The sequence below is a fragment of the Phocoena phocoena genome, chromosome 11, assembly GCF_963924675.1.
Source record: "Phocoena phocoena chromosome 11, mPhoPho1.1, whole genome shotgun sequence".
In the NCBI taxonomy this organism is placed as follows: Eukaryota; Metazoa; Chordata; class Mammalia; order Artiodactyla; family Phocoenidae; genus Phocoena; species Phocoena phocoena.
Genome location: NC_089229.1, coordinates 6932834 through 6951295, shown reverse-complemented (window position 1 = coordinate 6951295; position 18462 = coordinate 6932834). Strand labels below are relative to the sequence as shown.

The 18462-nt window shown below is 43.8% G+C and overlaps 1 protein-coding gene across 1 annotated transcript; it reads left to right on the top strand.

Annotated features, from left to right (window-relative positions):
- The first annotated feature begins 10447 nt into the window (after window positions 1–10447).
- On the top strand, window positions 10448–17762 carry LOC136131589 (uncharacterized). Its single transcript, XM_065888406.1, has 8 exons — window positions 10448–10479; window positions 11355–11398; window positions 11880–11956; window positions 16217–16282; window positions 16434–16472; window positions 16752–16940; window positions 17252–17294; window positions 17641–17762. The coding sequence occupies exons 1-8, from the start codon at window positions 10448–10450 to the stop codon at window positions 17760–17762; spliced, it is 612 nt and encodes a 203-aa protein (XP_065744478.1).
- The last annotated feature ends 700 nt before the right edge of the window (window positions 17763–18462 follow it).

Sequence of the window (18462 nt, the reverse complement as noted above, 5' to 3'; positions counted from 1 at the left end):
CATGGCACGGTTGTGAAAGGAAAAGGAAACCCTGTTGGTGGGATTGTAAATTGGCACAGCCACTATGAAACACACTATGGAGGATCCTTAAAAAATTAAGAATTAGAATTACCATATAATCCAGCTATTCCATTTCTGGGACTGTAGCCAAAGGAGATGAAAACACCAACTTGAAGAGATATCTGCATCCCCACGTTCATAGCAGCATTATTTATAATAGACAAGACAGGGAAGCAACATAAGTGTCCACTGATGGATGAACGGATAAAGAAGTTGTAGTCTAAATATACAATGGAATATTATTCAGACATGAAAAACCAGGAAATCCTACCATTTGCAACAGCATGGATGGACCTTGACGGCATTATGATAAGTGAAATAAGCCATACAGAGAAAGAAAAATACTGTGTGATCTCACTTACATGTGGAATCTAAAAACAAACAAAAAACACCCCAAAGTCACAGAGGCAGCGGGTAGAGAGAGGGGGAATTAGAGAAAGGAGGTCAAAAGGTACAAATTTCCAGTTTTAAGATAAATGAGTACTAGGGATGTAATACACAACATGACTGTAGCTTACACTGCTCTATGATACATAGGAAAGTTCTTAAGAGTAAATCCTAAGCGTTCTCATCATAAGGAGAAATTTTTTTTCTTTTTATTGTATCTATATGAGAAGATGGATGTTAGCTGAACCTACTGTGGTAATTATTTCACAATATATGTAAATAAAACCATCATGCTGTATGTATTAAAATTTTACAGTGATGTATGTCAATTATTTCTCAGTAAAACTGGAAACAACTAAACAAAAAAATAATATCATCAGGATTTTGATTGAGATTGCATTGAATATGGATTATAATTGAATATAGAAATGACATCTTGGGAATTCCCTGGCTGTCCAGTGGTTAGGACTCTGTGCTTTCACTGCTGAGGGTATGGGTTCAATCCCTGGTGGGGGAACCTAAGATCCCACAAGCTGTGGGTGTGGCCCCCCCCCCCAAAAATGACATCTTTATACTGCTGAGTTTTCCTAACAGGGAACATAGAATGCTTTACACATAGTATGTGTATGTATATTCAGACCCTAAGAGAAACTCAAGACCTTTGGATGGGGATCAGAGAACAGAGCATTTGTTGCTCACAAAGCATCTTGTACCTGTTCCCCACACTAATTCTATTTTCTGCTGTGTCTGCTGTTAACCCATTTGGTCCAGTGAGTTCTTAATGTCAGATATTGTATTTTGTTCTAGAGTGTCTATTATCTATTGCTATGAACAAATTACCTCAAAACTTATCAGCTAAAACAACAAACATTTATTATCTCATGGTTTCCTAGGGACCAGGAATCCAGCTGAGGCTTAGCTGTGTGCCTCTGGCTCAAGGTCCCTCATGAGGTGGTCGTCAGCTGGCACTGTGGTATCATTGAGGGCTCACCTGGGCTGGGGAAGAGTGTGAGGTGGCATCCACTTCATGGTTGTTGGCAGGCCTTGGGCCCTCATCACTTGGGGCTCTCCACAGGGCTGCCTCGTTATAAGGCACCTGTTTTCCCCCATAGCAAGTGTTCGGAGAGTGAGAGTGAGCACAGTGTTCAAGATGGAAGCCACAGTCTTTTTTGTAAACTTATTTTGGAAGTGACATCTCACTTCTACCAAATTTATTCAATAAATCCAGACCACACTCAAATGAATACTAGGAAGTGGAGATTATTAGTGACTATCTTAGAGGCTGTCCTACCACAGTGTCTATTTGATTTTTTACTGAGTTGAATTCTCTGTTGAATTACTCTAGATCTTCATCTGTTTTGTCTATCTTTTTGTCTTATTTTCTTTAACATGCTAATCATAGCCATTTTTAAAAGTCCCTATCTGCTAACTCCAATATCTAGATTATCCCTGGGTCAACTTCTTTGACTGTTTCTCTCTTAATTATCAGTTAATTTTTCCTCCTTCTTTATAAGTTCAGTAACTTTTAACAAAAATATTTATTTATTTGGTTTCACTGGGTCTTAGTTGCGGCTTGCTGGCTCCTTAATTGTGGCAGGCGGGCTCCTTAGTTGTGGCTCATCAGCTCCTTAGTTGCAGCACGTGGGCTCCTTAGTTGTGACATGCATGTGGGATCTAGTTCCCTGACTAGGGATTGAACCCAGGCCCTCTGCATTAGGAGCGCAGAGTCTTAACCACTGTGCCAACAGGGAAGTCCCAAAGTTTAGTAACTTTTATTGTTAGCTGGACATCATGGATATGTTGTAGATTATGTTAATTTTTCTCTAAAGGAATATCAAGAAAAATAATAGATACATGTATATGTATAACTGGATCACATTGCTGTACACCTGAAACTAACACAACATTGTAAGTCAACTATACTCCAATATAAAATAAACGTTTTTTTAAAACCACAAAAAAATAAAAAAGGAACATCAACTTTTGTTTTGGCAGGATTTGAGGCTTGAATTTAGGTTTCAGTTGATTGGAACTATTTTACTTTTGCCCATAGTTGTAGATGCAGTCCTTATTCCTAGGGTGATGCTTTTCTGGAGTCTTAACTGAATGCCTGGAGTATGCACCAAAATCTCTTCACTTTGGCCAGGCCCAGTCTCCAGTGTCATCCAGCACTATGTGACTCTGAATTTCCCCATGTGCTCTCAGCTCCCTGAAGTTGTATGCTGCGCTGTCTTATCTGCTCAGCCCAGCAGTTGGCCAAGGACTCGAACATCTATACTCAGACCTTTCAGGCTCTTTGCCTATGGTTACCTCCACTTCACTTCCCTGACCCTCAAATTCTGTGACACTAGCAGCCCTAAACCCCAGGCTCTGCCTCTTATACCCAGTAAGAATTCTGCTCCCTGTCTTGGCTCGACCACTCCAGGTCACACTTAGGGAAGTACCCTCAGGAGAAAATCTGCATTGGTTGCTCTCCATGCCTAAAAGTAGTTGAATGTATTTTGTCCCCTTTTATGTTTGTTTATTGTGCAAAGGTAAATCCAATACCAGCTACTCCCTCACGGCTGAAACTTTTAAGTCTTTGAAAAGCCTTAATGGGAAGCCGATATTTCACCAGCTCTTTTTTTTTTTTTTTTTTTTGGTACGCGGGCCTCTCCCGCTGCGGAGCACAGGCTCCGGACGCGCAGGCTCAGCGGCCATGGCTCACGGGCCCAGCCGCTCCGCGGCATGTGGGATCCTCCCGGACCGGGGCACGAACCTGTGTCCCCTGCATCAACAGGCGGACCCCCAACCACCACGCCACCAGGGAAGCCCACACCAGCTCTATTTTTATTTCCACTGTAGCTGTTTCTTTTCCCTAATAGACAATTCACTTTTATGGGTGCCATATCCTCTTTTATCTTTTTGAGGATTTTAATATTTAAAGTCTCTTTTTATTTTTTCTATTAACTCTTTTCCTTAGTCATTAGTTTTTTTTTTGTTTGTATAGCATTGTGCCTCTCTTTTCTACTGTTGGTTTTCCTCAAATATTTGGCAAGTTCTGGCTAAGTGCTCAAGTCTGTCTTTGAGATTCTCTGATGGATTCTCTTTGAATGGTTTTATTTACTGTGAAGTGGCATTAGTCTCTGTGGAGTCAGGATAAGACATTGCTAGGCAGGGTACACTTATGGTTAGACTTTGGGATAATGGGGGTCCCCAGTCCTGCTGGGTGTTACCAGCCATCCAGCAAGGGGCCTCACAATCATTGCTCTCACCTGGTGGTTGATGCATCTATTTCTGTCTGCTTGCCACAGGTGGGGAAAGAGAGGAAGTCATCATCTTTTTGCTTCACATGAATCCCCAAACCAATCATCCCAATAAGTTTCTCTCCTGCTCCCCAGATCTGTCACTCTGACGGACAGAGACTCCCAGGGACTCTCTGCCTCTCACAGTGATGTTCTCCTGCCTGTATTTTGTTCTTTGGTTTCCTCTGTCAACCGCATCCTGCCTGCCTTCCATTTCTGAGAGATTCCTTATGGCTTCTGGTTCAACAGGGTACCACATTTTGCTTTCCAGCGCTATTATGGATTTATTTAAAGATCTACTTTCTTTTACCTCTGTTGTTTGAGGTAGAAGAGAGAGGCACCGTACACAGATGGCAGTCTGATGTCTGGCCTTAGTGGCTCCTGAGAACCTTTCTGTTGTCTTGACACCGAAAGCTGACTTGGCTCAGCATAGAATTCTTGAGTCACAATCATTTTCCCTCAAAACTCTGTAGAACATGACTACACTGTCCTTTAACATTTAGTATTTCATGTGGTAATTCTTATGCCATTCTGATTTCTGATTCTTTTTTCTTTTTAGGTAACCTTTTTTTTTTTTCCTGCCTTAATGTTTTCTTGTTCTTTACGTTCAAAAATCTTAACCAGGATGTGTATACATATGGAAAGCTTGGTGTCACTTTTGCCTCATTAAGTCAATTTAAAATTATATGATTTAAGGGTCAAGGCTTCCTTCACTTCAAGGAATTGCATTTACACCTTTGTCTAAAATCAACTGACAATATATGGGTCTATATCTAGACTCTATTTTGTTCCATCTGTCTTGACATCAGCAATCTCATGCTGTCTTGATTACTGTCCAACTTTACTTTTTCAAAATTCTAGGTCGTTGGCACTTCCATATGGACTTTAGGAACAGCATATCAATTTCAACTACCAAAAAAGTTTGCTGAAAATTTTATTGAGATTACACTGAATCTATAGATCAATTTGAGTGTGGAATTCACATTTTAATAATTTTGAATCTTCTGATTCATGACCTTGGTTTATCTCTTCATTTATTTAGGTCTTTAATTTCTTTCAATAATGTTTTGTAGTTTTTAGTGTACAGATCTTCCACATATTTTTTGTCAGAGTATTTCATATTTTTGATGCTATAATAAATGATATTTTTAAAATTTCAATTCCCAATTGTTCAGTGCTATGAACAACTGACTTTTAATACATTTGTTTAAGAGCACTTTTAGGTTCACAACAAATACAATTGGTTTTTACATACTGATCTTATATCCTTCACTTTGCTAAAAACTCTGGTAGCTCTTTGGATGATCCCACAGGATTTTATACACAATCATGTTGTCTGCAAAATAAAGGCAGTTTTATTTCTTCCTTTCCAATCTGGTTACCTTTTACTTCTCTCTTTTATTTTTAAATTTTAATCTTTGTAGTTCATTGAAAGAGGTGATCATCATTTAATGGCTGATTGTATCAAATTTGAAAAACATTAGTATAATCAATGAGGAAAATTATGATATAGATGCAAGTGAGAGGTTTTTGTCTCATTTGCAATTTGCAGCATAAATTGATGAGGGAATGTTAACACAAGTAGTTTTGTAAGTTATACGTGTAAAGGGCTGAATCATCGCAGTCATGAGGTTCTGACTCTAGAAATCTGTTACTAAAAGTATACAATTTGACTTCAGGAAGAAAATCAACAAGTGATAATAAATCAGATTTTAGGTTGGTTACTGGACTAGATTAAGCATGGTAAGGGAAGTCTGATATTATGCTTCTTCTTTGACATCGTTGCCCCTTTCAGGAGTGTGGTAGGTTTACCGATGGTGTAAGGGATAATTACTTCTATTTCTCAACTTAGTTCACTGTCTAAAACTTCCAGTACAATGTTGTATAGAAGCAATGAGGGCGAACATCCTTGCCTTATTCCTGAATTTAAGGGGAAAACCTTTAGTATTTTACCATCGGGTATATTGTTAGCTCTAAGTTTTTCATAGATGTCCTTCATCAGGTTGAGGATGTTCTAACTACTCCTAGTTTGCTGGGAGATTTTTTTCAGGAACAGATGTTGATTTTGTCAAATGTTTTTTATGCATCTGTTGAGATAATCATATGATTTTTGTTTTTTAGTCTATTAATATGGTGAATTATATTGATTGGTTTTTGAATGTTGAATCAACCTTGCATTCCCGAGGGTAAACTCCTTTGGTAATGATGTATTATCTTTTTATATGTTGTTGTTTTCAATTTGCTAAGATTTTGTAAATAATATTTGCATCAATGTTTATGAGGGATGTTGTTTTGTAGTTCTCTCATGTCATCTTTGTCTGGTTTTGATATCAGATAATGCTGCCCTCATAAAACAAGATGGGAAGTATTTCCTCCTTTTTTTCTGGAAGAGTTTGTGTAGAATTGGTATTATTTCTTCCTCAGAAGTTTGGTAGAATTTACTAGTAAAGCCATGTGGACCTGAAGTTTTCTTTGTGGGAAAGTTAAATAAATTCAATGTCTTTAATAGATATAGAGTTATTCAGGTTATATATTTCTTCTTGCATGAGCTTTGGTACTTTGTGTCTTTTAAAGATTTTGTCCATGTCATCTACGTTGTCAAACTTATCCGCATAGCATTGTTCATAATGTTCCCTTATTTTAGTATCTATAGAATCTGCATCAGTCACCTTTATCATTCTTGATATTGATAATTCGCATCTTATTCATTTTTTCCTGATCTAGTCTATCTAGAGGATTGTACACTTTGTTGAGCTTTTGGTTTTATTGACTTTTTTCTTTTCTTTGTCTGTTTTCTATTTCATTTCTTTTCACTCTGATTTTTAAAATTTCTTGTGCTTACATTGGCTTTTATTTGCTCTTCCATTTCTAGTTTCTTAAAGTAGAAACTGAGGTCATTGATTTGAGACATTTCTTATTTTCTTTTTTAATTATTTATTGAAGTATAGTTGATTTACAATGTTGTGTTAATTTCAGGTGTAGAGCAAAGTGATTCAGTTATACATATTCTTTTTTATATTCTTTTCCATTACAGTTTATTACAGGATGTTGAATTATAGTTCCCTGTGCTATACAGTAGAACCTTGTTTTTTATTTTTTAATTTTTTTTACTTTTTGGCTGTGCCACGTGGCATGCAAGATCTTAGTTCCCTGACACCCCCATGCCCCCTGCAGTGAAACCCACTCCCCCTGCAGTGAAAGTGCGGAGCCTTAACCACTGGACTGCCAGGGAAGTCCCATGTTTATCTATTTTTTTTTTTTAACATCTTTATTGGGGTATAATTGCTTTACAATAGTGTGTTAGTTTCTGATTTATAACAAAGTGAATCAGCTATACATATACATGTGCTCCCATGTGTCTTCCCTCTTGCGTCTCCCTCCCTATCTATTTTATATATAGTGGTTTGTATCTGCTAACCCCAAACTCCTAATTTATCCCTCCCCCACCCTCTTTCCCCTTTGGTAACCGTAAGCTTATTTTCTAGAGACATTTCTTATTTTCTAATATAGGTGTTTTTAGTGCTATAAATTTCCCTCCATGTACTGCTTTAGCTGCATCCCACAAATTTTGATATTTTTTCTTTTCTTTCAGTTCAAAATGCTTTCTAACTTTCCTTTTGATTTTTTATTTCATATATATACATATATATATGTATACACACACACACACACACACACACACACACACACATATATTTTAGCTGCACTGCAAATCCTGTGGGATCTAAGTTGCCTGGCCAGGGATTGAACCCAGGCCCTTGGCAGTGAGCACAGAGTTCTAACCACTAGACTGCCAGGGAATTCCCTATTTCACACATATATTATTTATGTATTTATTTTTGAATTTTATTATTTTTTTTTATACAGCAGGTTCTTATTAGTTATCCATTTTATACATATTAGTGTATACATGTCAATCCCAATCTCCCAATTCATCACACCACCACCTCACCTCCCCTGCCACTTTCCCCCCTTGGTGTCCATACGTTTGTTCTCTACATCTGATACACATATATTATTTAAAGGTGTGTTATTTAGTATCCAATTATTTGGGGATTTTTCTAGGATCTTTCTGTTACTAATTTATAATATAATTCCATGTGGTCAAAGAATGTACTTGAAATTACTTAAATCTTTTAAATTATAGAGGCTTGTTTCATGGTTGAGAATGTGATCTTTCTTGGTAAATATTTCATGTGTATGTGAAACTAAGGCATTCTTCAGTTTTAACCACCATAGTTTTGTAATTATTATTTAGTTACATTTATAGTAATTTGGGGAGGGTATAAAAGCTATTGTCTTGAATCAGAAGATGCTATTTGACTTCTTCAAGCACCCTGAGGGCAGTCTGTGTGTCCTATTTACATTTCTATCCCCTCAGCATTATTCCTGGACCAGAATGAAAGCTCAGCAGACACTGGTTGAATAAATGGATTACACTTAGAAATGGTCAGGCTGTGTTCTTGTTTTTTATTTTAAAAACAAGATTATTGTGTTATGTGACAAGACTGAGTCTTATACACCTTTGTGTCTTTGTGTCTTTGTCTCTACAGGGCTTTGCACAGAGCTTGGCACATTGCAGGTGCTCAGGCAGCATTGATGGCATTGAATGGAACAAAAGAGATACCTACAAAGGTGCTTTCTCTGACTGGTTGGGATTTAAAGCCACCCTGAGGCAATGACAAGCTACTCTGGCCAAGGTTGGAGAGGCTGTCCTGTCATAAAGCCCCCTAAGACATGATGTCACACACAGACAGCGCTCTCCTGTGAAAGGGAGGGGCTGTGCACTGGACTGCCAGACTTAGCTGAGCTCCGGTGCCCTTCTCAGTCTCAGTCCTGGAGCCTGAGGGGAGGTGAATAGGTTGCCTGTACACTGATATGGTCAAAGGATACTCTGCAAATCACTAACATCATCAGGGTTGGTAGATTTGGTAAGCAGTTTCAAAAGGTTGCGCTCAATAAACCACCCAAGCAGGTGAAAATTGTCTTTACGACTCCTAGCCTGCCTGTCCTGCATCCCTTTCTACTTGACGTTCCCCCTTTCCCCCTCTTCTTCTCTCACTCAGGACTCATGTTCTCTCCTCCAAACCTTCCCTCAGAAAAAGCCTGATAACTTTGCTCACACCAAGTTATAAATAACTAAAAAGCTTACTGTTGAGTATACTGGTAGCAGTATTCTCAGAGAAGGTAATTCAGTATGAAGGGAGGTGCTGTAGTTCCCTGCAGAGAGGGGAAGTGAGCTGAGGCCCGAAAAAGGCCCACTGGATTTGGTGACTAGGAGCATATTGGTGACCTTGGTGAGAGAGGCTTCAGGGGTTGATGGGGACAGAAACATTGCAGTGGGCTGTGGAGCGAGGGAGAGGTGAAGAGGGGTGAAGACATGTACTGCAGTCAGCTCTCTCAAGGAGACTGGTGTGGAGGGTAGGGGACAATAAGGACTGTATCTGGAGAAGGAATATGGGTTCAGGGAGAAGACCTTTCTTTTTTTAGTGGAAGAGGTGAGTGATATGTTTAAATACTGATAGGAAGGAGCCAGAAAAGGAAAGGATGAATATACAAGTGAGAGAGGGGACCTCCAAACACCCAGGTTATGAGAAGACCAGGTGAATGGAGTACGAGAGGGGGCTAGCCCCAGAGAGGGGCGCGCAGCCTCCTCCCCTGAAGAGGAAATGACCTGTGAGAAGCAGAGGATGGGTGAGTTTGGTGGCAGAAAGTCTAGGGAACACCCATCTGGTAGCGCGTGTGTTCCCTGGTGAAGGTAAGGAAGGCAGAGGAGGGGCTGGAGGTTTAAAGAGAGATTCCGAAATAGTCCCTGTGGGGCTTCCCTGGTGGTGCAGTGGTTGAGAGTCCGCCTGCCGATGCAGGGGACACGGGTTCGTGCCCCAGTCCGGGAAGATCCCACATGCCGCGGAGCGGCTAGGCCCGTGAGCCATGGCCACTGAGCCTGCGCGTCCGGAGCCTGTGCTCCGCAACAGGAGAGGCCGCAACGGTGAGAGGCCGACGTACATCTAAAAAACAAACAAACAAACAAAAAAAACGAAATAGTCCCTGTGGAGAATGGGGAACTCACTTGGGAAACAGAGGCTCACCAGGCCACACTGAGGTCCACCTCACCCTGGAGACCTTGACTGTACCACAGTGTCAGTTTATATGCAATTTGACACTGAAGGTGGGATTCTAGACAGAGAGGGAATTTCTGAGGCAGCTAGGGAATCTCCCCCAGAACTCCCAAGATTATTCCCAAAATGCTGTGTAACACAGAAAATACTTTAAACTGTTCGTAGTTTTAAATCATTTTTATTTACTATTATAATTAGCCACCTACACCTGGGGTCATTTTACACAAAATGTTTAATAGAGCTATACCTTTTTCCTTAATCCTCTCCCAACCCCGCATTTCCCATCCTGATTCCCTGGGACCTACCTTTCCAGCTCTGAGGACGTTGAAACCAGCTTTTGTTTGGAGCTCTGAGGTCTTGGGAGAAATTCCTGAGCATTTTCCAAGCTCCTAGTGCTAGCCCACTCCATCCTGAGTTTAGCCTCCAGCTGTGACCAGCAGGCTCTCCCCTGGATGAACCCTGCTTGTGGAGGTCCTGCCATTCCCCCAACTGCCTCTAGCCCATTGCAATCCCTGCAAGCCACAGAGTAAAGGAACACCAGGACCCTGGGTCTATGTGATGCATTGACTCTTGCCATCTTTTCTTCTTAGACTGAAAATGGTGTTTGGTCTATGCTGCCAGAGAGAGAGGTAAAGTTTAGGTGGGCCTGTTACCATGCCCCGAAAGACCAGGAAAGGGGACCCCTCACTTGGTGCCACAAGGACGGGAAAATAGGGTTCTATATTCCCTTTTCCCTGACTGTTATAGTGTCTCTGGGACTCAGGGTCAGGGTGGAGGACCTGGTACTGACAGGTGGGACATGTGTGTGTGTGTGTGTGTGTGTGTGTGTGTGTGTGTGTGTGTGTAGGCAGGGAGCCATCATCCTGGCAGTGCCAAGATGCTCTGTTTGAGGGAGTTCCCTGGTTGCCTAGTGGTTAGGACTTGGCGCTTTCACTGTGGAGGCCCGGGTCGAGGAACCATCCTGCATGCAGTGCAGCACAGCCAAAAAAAAATTTAGAAGAAGACACTCTGTTTGTCCCGAGGGAGGGGTCCTAGAAGAGGAGGATGGACAATGAGATATTATTTCTAATCTAGGTTGTGGGATCTGTCAGTCCAGAGTAGGGAGGGCTTTGGAGGGCTTTGGGGGGAAGAGCCAATCCAGCACTTGAATGAATAACTATGAGTGTCCAGCCAAGGCTAAGTCCCTGCCTTCTGGCTGGAGAGGCAAGATGGACCTGTGTAAACAAAGAAGGAAAGGAGAAGGGAGTGGGTCAGGGGATCCTTGTGGGTTCCAGGCACCAAGTCTGGCTTTCTCAGCAGTAGGCAGAGGCACAGAGCATGCCGGCCAGTCAGCAGGGAGCCCAGGCTGAGCCCTGTTACTGCTGATGGATTCATTCATCCACAAGTATTGATTGGACGAGTGCTGGTGGAATAGGTCCTGGGGCTTGGACTGGGGAGGAAAACCAGCACCCACTGGTGAGGGCACGAGGCCCCAGCCTCACACTCAGCTCTGCTTTCCTTCCAGGCTATACAAGTTGCTGTATGTAGTACACATCTTCATTCTTGCAGGTAAGGGTCTGGGTGCTGGGGTAATTTGGGGATGATGGCAGGACCCCAGTCTCCAGCTACTCACTGGGATTCCCAGAGGCCCCCTCCTGAGACTGCCATGTACCTGGCTCCCCAGGGCTGGTCACACTGCTCAGAGCCAAGGCTGATCTTCTTTCCCCCTTTCTTCCCTCTGCACCTTCATGGTGAGTCTGGGATTTGAACCCATATCTCACTCTAAAATCCATGCATACCCCACAAAACCGGCAAACAAACCAAAAAATGCATACAACCAAATAATGTCCTACAGCAGTGATCTTCAGATTTTTGCTTGCATACCTTTTGAAAAACTATCCCTTCACACATTGTAAGTTAATATCTAATATCTTTCATCACACATTAAAATAGTTGATATAATTTCTGGCATATTGTAAATACTGACATTTAAAAATAATTACATCACTCTTTTAAACGTTTTAACTAGTCTTTCTTCATCTACCTGCAGGAGTGGTGTACTACTATTTTCAGGGGTGTGTGGGGAAAACAGCTCCTGACCATGAGATTGCTGGGGAATCATCACAGGTAGGGACCTCTGTCAGAGTTTAGAGGGACTGTCTCACTGTAGCAAAAACAGAGGTCATACTCCTTGATCTCAAATGGTCAACCAACTGTGTGTGTGTGTGTGTGTGTGTGTGTGTGTGTGTGTGTGTGTGTGTGAATGTGAGGGCTCTGGAGAAATTTCCTGTGTTCCTGGCAAAGTGTCAAACAGAGGCCCCACCCACCATGGGCTGGCTGTAAGCTCACCTCAGGGCTCCGTAGCAGTGACCTAGACAAACCTAAAGGAACAGGTGACCCCTAATGCATGTGAGTAGCCCTGGAATATGGTTTGACACTCATATGTGAATCGGGTGGTGGTGAGCAGGATACCTGCCTGGGGTTACATACCCTCTTTAACATCCCAGGTCCAGGAACCTATGGCAGAAGCCCCTCCTCCCAGCCCTCTGTCAGGAAAACACAAATGGACACTGGATGCCCACTAAGGGCCACGTGCTAGATTAGGTGTTGCCCATCTATTGAAACCTCGCAGCAACCCAGCAGCTCCCACTTTATAGAGGAGGAAACGTAGGCTCCCAGAAGAACAGTGACTAGACCCAGGCTGCCCCAGGTGACAGGACAGAGCCACATACCTGGTCTCTGGAGGCTTCCTGCTCTCCATCTAGTGCTATTGGGAAGAGAGGATTTTCGTGGGAATAAGCTTATCTGTGACCCAGCAACACGGAGAAGTGTGTGCTACATATTTAGGGAGGGACTATTCAGAGGTTGGAGAGCCCTAATAACGCCCATGTTGGCAGGTGCCTTAGAGACAGAGTCCTATGTTGCTTCCTTTTTTTTTTTTTAATTAACCAAATTTTCATTTTAAAAAGTTTTATTGTCATCAAAGATATGCATATACATAGTTCAAGGAGTCAAAGTTTTAAGACTTGAAACAAAAAACTAGCTGTCTTTTGTCCCTTCACCCATCCTCTTCACCCATGATTCCCACAGCCCAGGGTGGGAGTCTTTCCAGCTTCCAATTTTCTAGCTGAAGCCTTTGATTTTGCTTCCATGGTTCTAAATAGAAAGCTTAAAAAAAAAAAAAAAAAAAAAAAAAAAAGAAAGCTTATCCTGCTTTGTCTTAATTTTTCAGATTTAAACATTATCGAATGAATTCCTACAACGAAAGATGAGGATTTAGCTCTCGTAACAGCTGCACATTTACTGCTACCTCCAACATACATCTCACCTTTCTCTAGTCTTCCAGTATAGTTATATCCTGGTTTTTGGCATTGTAAATGTTTTATTCTGAGTAATGACATCTTCAGGTGTTAAAAAATTTTAAGTATCAGTTTTGCTTTTTTGCTGACTTTTATATCATTTTGGCTTTTTTTAAATAATTAATTTTTATTATTTATTTATTTATGTTTGGTTGTGTTGGGTCTTCGTTGCTGCGTGCTGGCTTTGTCTAGTTGCGGCAAGCAGGGGCTACTCTTCGTGCAGTGCGCGGGCGTCTCATTGCAGTGGCTTCTCTTGTTGCCGAGCACGGGCTCTAGGCACGTGGGCTTCAGTAGTTGTGGCACGCAGTCTAGTTGCTCTGCGGCATGTGGGATCTTCCCGGACCAGGGCTCGAACCCGTGTCCCCTGCACTGGCAGGTGGATTCTTAACCACCGGACCACCAGGGAAGTCCTCATTTTGGCTTTTAAGTCCCTATGCCACACAGAGGGCTCTTTTCACTCATTTTTAAAAAATTAAGGTATTATTTATACAGAGTGAAATCCATCCTTTTTAGTGTACAGTTCTGTGAGTTTTGACAAATGTATGCAATTGTATAATTGCCACCACAACCAGGATACAGAACAGTTTCATCATTTCAAAAAATTCCCCCATACTCATTTATAGTCAACCTTTTCCCCACTCCTAGCCCCTGGCATCCAGTGAGCAGTTTTCTGGTCCCATAGTTTTGCCTTTGCAAGATGGTCATATAAATGGAAACATGCAGGGACTTCCCTGGTGGTCCAGTGGTTAAGAATCCGCCTTCCAATGCAGGGGACGCGGGTTCGATCCTGGTCGGGGAACTAAGATTCCACATGCCATGGGGCAAGTACTGAGCCCGTGCGCTGCAACAAAGACCTAGCGCAGCCAAAAGTAAAATAAATAAATAAATAAATAAACAACAACAAAAAAACATCCAGTATGTAGTCTTTTATTTATTTATTTGGCTGTGCAGCAGGATTGTGGGATCTTAGTTCCCTGACTAGAGATTGAACCTGGGCCCCCTGCAGTGGAAGCACAGAGTCCTACCCACTGGACCTCCAGGGAATTCCCCAGTATGTAGTCTTTTGAGCCTGGTTTCTTTCACTTAGCACAAGGCATTTGAGGTCCACCCAGTTGTGTGTAGCAGTGTTTGTTCCTTCTTATTGCTAAGTAGCTGTCCATTGCATGGATGTACCACGGTTTGTCCATTCACCAAGTAAGAAACATTTGGATTGTTTCTAGTTTTTTGGCAGTTACAGATAAAACCACTATAAATGTTCATGTACAAGTTTTGTGTGAACATAGGTTTTCCTTTTACTTAGGTAAATACCTAGCAGTGGGATTGTGGGGTCATGCGGCAAGCGTATATTTAGTTTTGTAGGAAACTGTAAAGCCTTTCCAAAATGGCTGGCACCCATTTTGCATTCTCACTGGCAATGAATGAGAGGGTCCATTTGTTCCATATCATTTCCAACATTTACCTTTTTTTTAGTCATTCTAATAGGCTTGTATTGTAATTTTATTTAGATCAATATTGAGGATTTACATTGTGTTTTTTTTTTATTAATTAATTAATTTTTGGCTGCATTGGGTCTTTGTTGCTGCGCACGGGCTTTCTCTAGTTGCGGCGAGCGGGCACTACTCTTTGTTGCAGTGCGCGGGCTTCTCACTGCAGTGGCTTCTCTAGAGTGGAGCACGGGCTCTAGGCGCACGGGCTTCAGTAGTTGTGGCTCACGGGCTCTAGAGCGCAGGCTCAGTAGTTGTGGCGCACGGGCCTAGCTGCTCTGTGGCATGTGGGATCTTCCCGGACCAGGGCTCGAACCCGTGTCCCCTGCATTGGCAGGCGGATTCTTAACCACTGCGCCACCAGGGAAGCCTGAGGGTTTACATTTTAAAACTATGTAAATAGTATTCCTGAGTCACGTAGTGTACTGTAACTACTCTTTGTGTATAATTTTGTTTTTTCCTCTTTTTTAAAAAATTTGTTTTCTCTGTACCTATAATTAATTCATCCAAAATCTCTACCAAAAATATTAATCTCCTTGCAATACACTTAGACAAATTAGGTGTTTTATCTGTATGATCGTTTCTCTGGAGACATATCTCATGGAGCCCTCCATCCTCCTCTTTCCATCTGGACGGGACGTCCTTGAGGCCTGCTGCTCAGCTGTCCTGGGACCTCCCTTCACCGTCATTGTGGGGAGTGCTTCACTTCTTTCACGTGTGGGAGCTGATGTTACTCTTTATTTGGGGAGAGCACAGCCTCCAGTTGCTTCCTGAGGGGTAGTCTTGAGATACTACATATCTGAAAAGGTCTTAATTCATATTTAACTAAGTTTGGCTAGGTATAGAATTCTAGACTAGAAATAATTTTCTGACAGATTTTGAAGCTCCTCATTTTCTTCTGGCTTCTAAGGGTTGGTGTTGAAAAGTCTGATGAAAGTTGAATTCCTAAAACAGACTTTTTTCTTCATATCTGTGGAAGTTTTTAGGTTCTCTAAATCCTCAGTGTTTTGAAATTTATTGATGGCATAATCTAGGGTGGGTCTCCTTCATCCATTGTCCTGGACACTTGGCGATTCCTTCTCTTCTGGAAACTCATGTCGCTCATCTTTGGGAAATTGTCTTGGTAAAAAATGAACATATTTATTTGATATCTCTCCCTGCCACCCCAGTTTGTTGTCTCTGTTCCCTCTTTCAGAAAGATCTATGATTTAGCTGTTGGACCTCCCGCTCTCTTCCCTCTATTCTTTACCTTCTACAGTTTGATTGGATTTTTAATTTTTAATTCCTATTATAATATCATATTTGTTTTTGAAGAATTAGAGATTGTTGTTTGAACATTTCTATTTTAGCGCCCATACTTGTTTTGTAAATGCAAAGTTTATCTTTCTAAAGCCATCAATTATTGTTTGTGTGAAGTTTTCCTTAAATCCTTGGTAGTCTTTAGGTGTCTTCGTGGCAGGCATTGACAGTGGACTAGTACATAGCTGAGCCCTTAATATGTCACCTCAGCCTTCTTTCTCTCTCTCTTTCTCCTTGTCATGCAGCCCTTAGGGGAGACCTTAAGGCCAGTGTGGGGACTGATGGATAAATGCTACCCTGTGACCACTCAGGTGGGTCAGGGCTGGGGACCCCTCTCCCCCTGGGGTAGGGTGGCTGTCCTGGGCACCCTCAGTAGGCGCACACCATAAGAGGATGGGCCAGGCAGGGAAGGACTCCCAGACACTCACAGCTGAATGTCACTTCCCCTGTTGCCCTCTGCAGAGACACAGAGTCAAGAGTGGGGAGAAGCAAGACTCTGAGGTAAGTGAGGCCTGCCCTGGAAGGGCCCGGGGCCGGGCTGTCTCCTGTCAGAGCTCCCTGAGGCTCAGGGATGCCCCAGCTCATGGCCAGGGGTCCCAGGGAGAGTGGCAGGGCCCCTCTAGGAAACCTACAACCCTACCACAGCATGAGCTGAGAAGGGAGGGGCTTCCCTGGAAAAACAAAGAACTACACACACTCCAGGTGTGGAGAACAGGGAGAGGGGTTGGGGGATCAGGGGGCTTTTCTGCCCATATTCTGCCCTCTTGTCCCTCCCTGCAGGCCATGACCCCGAAGGCAACAGGAGGACCAAATGATGCTGCCCCCAAGGAGGAGGCTGATATCTTGTCTTCGGACGAGCGGGAGATGAGGTCCCCAGGAGAGGAAGCAGGCAGCTCCATTCCTTCCCCCTTTCCTGCTGGGAAGGAGGTACCTGAGGAGGAGGAGGTGGCAGGGACCCCAGGCTGGGAGGTAAGGAAGCCTCGACTGGAACATCCCAGCATAGGTCCTACTGAGGAGCCCCAGGGCTCTGCAGGGTGGAGTGGAGAGGCCCTGGGGAAGGAGGGCAATGGGGGGCGGGGGCACCCCCAAGATGACTGAGCCAAACTGCCATCTCAGTCGAGCAACAGCTCTGTGAGGAGCTGAGAGGAGTAGACATGGCCTGAGCGGAGGAGAGCTGAATCCTGGCCTCCCCTGACTCCCTGTGAAGTGAGGCCTGTTTCCCCATCTGCACAGTGCAGAGCCCGTCTCATCCCACCACTGTCCCCCTTCTTCCTCTCCAGGAAAATAAAAAGGTCCAAAAGGAGATTGCTGCATACACTTCTGGTAAGACAACTGGCCCCACCTGCTGTAGCAGGGCTGCTCTCCTCTCCAAGCTCGGTGACCCTGCAGAGGCCACAGACAGCCGAGCTCCTCCCTGACCCTCCTGCCCCAGGGAGGGGAGGGAAGAGAAACCCAGGCAGCCGATGCCCTGTCTTTCCTGATGAGCACCCCCTGCCTCCTGCTTCCTTCTTGGGTTGGCAGGACTTGAGGCCACTGCGCTTGGGGTGGAGGAATGCCTAGCCTTATATCAACGCTGACCTGATTCCCTGGCACCAGAGGGTACCCTGGCCCTGGGGAAAGGTTCCTCCCAGCAAGGAACCCACAGGGCATGTCTGTTTGTGCTTTTTAGAGGCTTCTGAGGTGGACCTAATGGAGGAGAGGCCTGGGGGCTGGGTCCCCCAGCTCCTGAGGAAGCTCTGGCTGGCCTGGTCCCCAGCCTCTGACATCCCCAAGACTCAGAGCCACGAATGACAAAACATCCAATAAATCCAGAGTTGCTGCTTCTGCAGGCCTGGCTGCCTCCTTTCAGGGGCCTCAAGTTTCCATAAACTCAGTGTGGTTTCATCCACGCTCCCTGTTCCAGTAAGCTGCAGGATCACCACCTCCTGCCAGAAAGCCCACGACAGGGGATAAGCTGGAGACTGAACGGGGCCCTGGCTGGTCTTCTGACTCAGTGCCAAGGGAGAGGCCAAGTTCCCTGAATGCTAAGAGCTGTGGAGCTCACTGTCATGAAGGCAAAAGTGGCCTGGCTGGGGGCGGTGCTTCTGCCTTGAGTGTCTGTGGTCCCCAAGCTGTTAACCTAAATGCACCAGGAAGTCTGCTTATGACTCAGGTAAGCAGACAGTCATTAGAAGCCCTTGGGTGGTGCCTGTGCGTGCTTAGAGGCCAGAACAAACTGTTGGGGTGGTGGGCACAGGTAGACGGTGGCAGTCCCCACCCTCAGCTAGGGCTCCAGGCTAATGAGGTCCCAGCTCCAGAGTCAGAGCAGGAAGACAGGCCCCAGCAGCCGTCTGGTGCAAACTTCTCATTGGCTGAAGGGGAATAGAAGCCTGAGGTCACACAGTGTCGCAGCAGAGCGAGGACTAGAGCCAGGGTGTCCTCCTCCCAGCTCCCCACATGGCCTCCTTCTGCTCTGGCCACCCCATTGTCACATGGGTCCAAGGTTGACCCC

What these genes read in the sequence shown, in the direction of transcription:
- LOC136131589 (XM_065888406.1), top strand. Translation starts at nt 10,448, where the DNA reads ATGGTGTTTGGTCTATGCTGCCAGAGAGAGAG. An exon ending in TTGCTGGGGAATCATCACAG is followed by an intron (nt 11,957 to 16,216) that starts GTAGGGACCTCT and finishes CTTGTCATGCAG; the next exon opens with CCCTTAGGGGAGACCTTAAG. An exon ending in CAGGGACCCCAGGCTGGGAG is followed by an intron (nt 16,941 to 17,251) that starts GTAAGGAAGCCT and finishes CTTCCTCTCCAG; the next exon opens with GAAAATAAAAAGGTCCAAAA.